The sequence below is a fragment of the Dendroctonus ponderosae genome, unplaced genomic scaffold (genome assembly GCF_020466585.1).
Source record: "Dendroctonus ponderosae isolate FM_Combo_2020 unplaced genomic scaffold, Dpon_F_20191213v2 Dpon_F_20191213_5, whole genome shotgun sequence".
In the NCBI taxonomy this organism is placed as follows: domain Eukaryota; kingdom Metazoa; phylum Arthropoda; class Insecta; order Coleoptera; family Curculionidae; genus Dendroctonus; species Dendroctonus ponderosae.
Genome location: NW_026018715.1, coordinates 15,669,268 through 15,675,120, shown reverse-complemented (window position 1 = coordinate 15,675,120; position 5,853 = coordinate 15,669,268). Strand labels below are relative to the sequence as shown.

At 37.9% G+C, this 5,853-nt stretch overlaps 2 protein-coding genes across 16 annotated transcripts in view; both read left to right on the top strand.

The window, feature by feature from the left end:
• The first annotated feature begins 291 nt into the window (after positions 1-291).
• LOC125504489 (Down syndrome cell adhesion molecule homolog) overlaps positions 292-5,853 on the top strand; it is a 9,713-nt gene continuing 4,151 nt past the window's right edge. For 8 of the 15 annotated variants that reach the window (XR_007281525.1, XM_048666577.1, XM_048666578.1 and 5 more), the window contains exons 1-2: positions 299-2,107; positions 4,733-4,882. Coding sequence is in view for 14 of the 15 variants with exons in the window: in XM_048666577.1 (XP_048522534.1) it covers positions 1,972-2,107; positions 4,733-4,882 (286 nt within the window). In the remaining variant the exon portion in view is untranslated. Of the gene's footprint in view, positions 2,108-4,732; positions 4,883-5,853 lie in introns of all 15 variants that reach the window. The other 7 variants (XM_048666582.1, XM_048666584.1, XM_048666586.1 and 4 more) reach the window with 4 other exon arrangements.
• The window catches only part of LOC125504488 (multidrug resistance-associated protein 1-like), an 8,403-nt gene continuing 7,676 nt past the window's right edge, over positions 5,127-5,853 (top strand). The window contains exon 1 of the mRNA XM_048666572.1: positions 5,127-5,134. The gene's annotated coding sequence lies outside the window, so the exon portion shown is untranslated. The remainder of the gene's footprint in view (positions 5,135-5,853) is intronic.

Here is a 5,853-nt window from a genome sequence, read left to right as displayed (position 1 = left end):
AGAAAGACTTTGGCATGAGTTGTCAATAAGACATTCATAAGAAGTTTCTGATTTTAAATATATTGGGCCGTTCTTGACATTTGACGGTTCCTAAGGGCTGAATAATGTTCATAACGCCTGTTTCGATGGCTCTCATTAAGTAAAATATAATCTATACTTTTTGTTGTCGCTGTTGCCTGGTAACGGAAACGCGCCAAATTCAAATATTCACCATTCAAATTCCTATGCCAAACAAAAAAATATTCATCAGACTGTGAAGGCTTTCACGGCCGGTCAAAAATGTTCAGCTAAAGTTTACAGAACTGAAGACAGTAAAGTTAGCAATCAATTTTTAATTTTTCATTTCACAAGCGCTTTGTATCAGCTTTAGGCCAACTTCCATTTCGGTGAATCCGTGACAGACGCGACGTTATTAGTGTTCTTGTATTGTTTTGCTTTCGTCGGAATCGTTTTGTTGTCGGTCTGGAATATGAATGAACCGGAAGCGGAAAAGGCGTTGATTGTAGGCCTATGAACCGAAAATATAACAGTGGCAATACCAGCGAGAAATAATGCCCCTGTAACTAATCGACGCTTTCCCAAGAGAGACGCTAGAACTTCATATGACTTAGCTATTTTGAAACAATCGACTTGTACTTGCGGCCCAAAACTGCCAATCATTGATCAAATAATTAATTTTCAATAATGGATGGCTTTTGAATCAGTTTTCAGTATAAAGATGTATTAGTTGCAAGAACTACATGTACATTAGCGTCTACTTTTATAGGCTTAAGTTAGGAGTGAAAAGACTTAGGGCTCAAAGCCCGAAAAACACCGCAGTTTCAAAGTAAGATATGTTGATATCTTTAAATCGAATGTCCTTATTTTAATGTATGTTTGATATTCAGTAGCTGTTTTCATTTGCAAAGCCCCATACAAGTCACCAGACGACTTAAATGATTTGGTTCAAGGCTAGCAATCTAAACGAGAACCAACCGATGCCATTTTCAATGTTGTATTCATGTTGTTAGACTCTACAATTTATGAATTATATTTAAGCGCTCCATAAATTGTATTTAAATGATCCGATGTTCTTGTTTCGAGTATCGAAACGCCATCAACATGATCCAACTGAAGAATTTGTCTGGCCTTGTATAAAACTCTCCACTTACATAAATAATACGGCGATTGGCAACTGATTCAAGTAAAATGCTAATACTACTTTAGTATTGCAGGTGAACATGAAACAATCCATCCTTTTAACAGTTGGAGTGAATTTTAATGTCACAACTCCGTTTTCCGGTTAGGAGCGTTTGTAGGTTCATTGTGGAAATTATATAAACAGTCGCAATTCAATGACCTCACCAATGGGCAAATGTCCATGTGGACAGTTGAGTGTATTTAGAGCCAACCAGCCAATTTAGCAAATTAATCGCACCTAACGCCCGTCCGAATAAAGACTACTGGTGTTACTGCAACAACTGCGATAGTGTTTTCTTATTAACAAACACCAGTTTTTGGGGCCAGGAAGAAATTATGAAAAAGCTTGAAAAACTCACCAGTCGATTATCTTGAAATTGATAAATTTTCTGTTTTGAAAGAAATCATTATTCCTCGAACAGATTTTTAATGGGAGTTCTTCTTATTCCACGATTTGGCAAATGATGTGTCTAGACTAGTTTTTCCGTTTTACGCTTTATCTTTGACAAATAAGAATCGGTTGCGATCGTAGCAAGTACAGAATGTGTGTTTATCCAGTGAGGCCGAAATGACGCCGGAAATTCGTTCGATGGCGATTTCTCTTAGAATCCTTCCGTGTGCTTAAAGCCGGGAAGTTCGTTGATCGATCTACTCACTCAGCTACTGATCATTTAACTTCCAAAACACCACAAGCATAGTGAATAAATCATATTGTAGTACTTTCATTCACTATTGGTAAATTATCTTCTCTTCATCTTTTCAGTGGTCTCTCAAGCCTACACATCTAACGTAATGGATGAGAGTGTCCTAAAAGGCAATACCGCAATATTAAAATGCCATATTCCCAGTTTCGTTTCGGACTATGTATTCGTCATATCATGGTTGCAAGACGATGGTCATGAGATTCTAGCTGATGGCGGTCCATACGGTGCGTGAATTTTGTGTTTTTTTAATCATTTTCACTTATTGTTAATTGCGAAAAATTCTCGCTTATTCCTTTTCCTATCACTCCAGTTGTCTAAGAAGATTTGTATTTGCAACAGTTTGGAAGACTCTGAATATTGCCAAGCGTAAAACTCTCGTAAAAGCTGTGTCAAAGTTCATTTTGGACATCGTTTCAGCGCCAAGGGAGTTTAAAATTTGAAAGATCTGAAGCTCTGCTTGTTCCTGGAAACATGCTCTTTTACTACACGTTTGGCGGCGCATAAACATTTTTTAAACCCCATAATGTAATTTTAGGAGCAATTCAATGGTTTTCTAAAAAATTTATCAATACATTTTTTTTCAAAATTTTTGGGAATTTTTGAATTGTTTGAAAATCGCAAATGTGCATATTTTTCATTTAAGAGTCGAATGCAGACCAAAATTCCACTTTTCAATAACATCGTTTTCGTATAGGTATAGTTTCGGAGAAAATCGAATTTGGAGTTAAAGAGACTTAAACTGCCATCCACAATATTTGCCCATAAATCCGCAACTGTTGGAAATATTTTAAAAAACAAAAATTCCCTGAATTTCCACGGGTATTCGCTAGAGTTCGGCTGTCTTGACAAAAATCGACAAAAACCATTTGGAAAATAATCTGTTGGACTGTACAATGTCTGTTAAATGTCAAGATATTTCAAAAGTTCCAAAAGCCCCAAAAGGCCTGAAGAAGTAGCAATACAAACGATTCCAGCCTCCGATTGGATAGCGGCAACCGCAAGGGAATAAAAGGAGTTCGAGCTCATTTTGCAACCTTTTGAAAAAATTGTATGAGAAATTAATATTGGTTGAAAAAGTTGACACTTATGAAGACTTTAATGCCGAATGGACGATTTCCAAGCAAAATATTATCAGTCAAAAAAGGCCGAGTACCCGAATTTTTGGAAGAATATATTTGTTTGCCTACAGATGTGCTTTTGCTCAAGTGTCTTTCTTTCTGTGTACATAATAAATAAAGTAATATTAAATGGCATCATCTCTAAATTCAATCGAATATTTTTTGTTGGCTCTAAAGTGCCTTTCTTTCATCAATCAGTCAAGCTCTTGGCGTGGCGACATTATTCCAATTACAATTCAAATATTTACATATTAATACTGTTGATAACAGTCGGTTAGCATTAAGGACAATATCCGTTAATAATTGAATTGAAGCCTGTCCTGACTTGAAAACTGGATCCGCCCTTGTCCTGGTTATTATTATCTGGCACCTTTTGTGTCCTTTCTTCATGAGCGAGACGATTTAGCAGATGTTGAGATCGCGACTTGATTTATTTAGGTTGCATATCTAATATATTTAGCGGATGCGACGTATTAATCCGTTAAAAAGGGGCAATGTGAGACGTTCAAGTAAGCTGCCACATCCTTTGCCGCCTGCAAATATTCCAAGCTAGTAAAAATTATTAGTTCTTGGCTGAAATCAAAACGGTCGTTTCACGCCTGCTACTGGATGCCTGAAAATCCGCCAAAGACAAATCTGCAATCTACAGTATTTACGGAAACGAAGCAAATTAGTTGCCGCATATAAACGCTTTACAGACTTGGGTTGAGCGTTGCTTAATCAGGCTTTAACCGAACGTTGTTCCTCGTAGCTACTGGTTTCGCTGATTTTTTTTTACTCAATTAGAAAAAAAGGTTTTGGACATCTGGAACTCCTGTGACTTCCTTAAGCGCCGCATATCTATCCCTTGTCAAACTCTTGTAGAGATCAGAGAACAGAATCTTCAGGGAAATGGATGTGGAAAAGCAAATGTTTTCAACACTCAACTGAATATTCTGTTCGAACTTGTAGATTAGAATGCTTGCAGCGTAAAATATCCTCCCATCCATGTGGAGGATATTTCACGTGAGTACATTCAAAGGCCTCTTATTAGTCGCACTGTGCTGACTTGCAATGAGCGGCCTTAAATGTCCTGCTAGTTGCGTGTGGATTCAAGCAACCCAACCATCAGCTCCAGTTTTGGGTGCTTTCATCCACACACACAACATACGCTTTCAAGATTGTTGCAGGGCCATAAAAGCTGACTACTTTATTTACAGCGGCAGTTTGAAATTGAAAGCCTCGACTTTAAAACTCTATAGTATCAATGCGAGGTCCCGCTTAACATATTTACGATGCCTCACTTGAGCGTTTTATTAGACAGTTTCAACAGTCAGCCAGCAAAATGGAAGATGTTTAAGAAAATCAACAAGGGCCTTTTTCTGTAATGTCAAGAACCAATCCAAATAATGCTAGAAGTGTCTAACAAAACTCCGAAACAAGTCAGCTAAATTGAAAGCTTTTACGGCCTAGTATCAGCTCATCAGTCATGAAAGTTAAATAAGTTAATGTTTTATGGGAAATCACTGAACACCATGCCATAACAACTGTTGAAGCTCTTTGCCAACTGCAAAGGCAAATTCTTGATAATTGGGGCATATTTCGGAAATGGCACACTTCCGTTGCTGCTAAGCACTTAATTAACGCTAATTAGGAGCATCTGTTTCAATCAGCCCCACTTTGATCAGCATGGTGTCGCAGATGATTTGCCCATTTTGAAGGTCTTTTACTGATTATTGTCTATTCCTATAGATAGCAAATACTTAGTATTGCCGTCGGGCGAATTGCACATTCGTGATGTAGGCCCTGAGGATGGCTACAAATCCTATCAATGCAGGACGAAACACAGGCTAACCGGAGAAACGCGACTTAGCGCTACCAAGGGCCGACTGGTCATCACTGGTAAGTGCTTCATTTGAAGTTTATTTCGAGTCGAAGAACCACAAGTCCGAGAGCTTTTCCTATGTCGTAGCTAACAGGAACTTGTGGTTTTTCACTTTGAAATTGATTCTGATTTACTTAGGCCACTCTATTTTAAATTATTTTAATAGTTCACTGTGGTGGCCTACTTAAAGCCAGAATTTACAGGAAGCATTCGTAAACAGACATACATTTATTGAATTAAACTATTAAACGGATTTTGTTCGATCAGTTGTTCGACTTCTACAGGGCAGTTTCACGACAATGGCGGCGTATTTAAGAAGAAAATTGAAACATTTAAACATAACAACCAGAAACGAATTATTATTAGTCATTTTTTTCTTCTGAAGTTTACTTGTCTTTGCCCAAACAAACCACTTATAGACTAGTAGCACATAAGAATCCACACATCGGCGTACTGATTATTTCATGGGTAATGTTGTAAGCCATTAAATATGTGTCTGTTTGCAAATGTTTTATTTAATCAGAGCGACATGCGGTAGCTACTCGAAAAAATTTCCCACACTATCAGTTAACCACAACGTGTTTTGCATATTTTCAAAGCTGGCAGAAGAGCCAGGAATTCGGCAATTGGTGGCTGGAAGCTATTAAGAATTCACTGTAGCTTGCAGTTGCGAAATTAATGCTAAAGAGCCTGCAGACGGCTAATGAGTCTAACTTTGTACGCCTTTAACCATTCAAATCGATATGTAAATTACATAAATGAATTAATACATTCAGTAGTAGCTACCGTATACAGGGTGTCCCACCGGGGACCGCCGCGATCGATATCTGGCAGACTGTAATTAGGAGAAATTTGTCCAATTTGAAAATTGGGGCCGCACTTATTGGGGGCAACCGATCTAAGACATTCTCAAAATCGCCACACTTCCGGATATACCGGGAGTGTGAATCAACTTGCTTATTTCAAATGGAACACCCTATACATACAT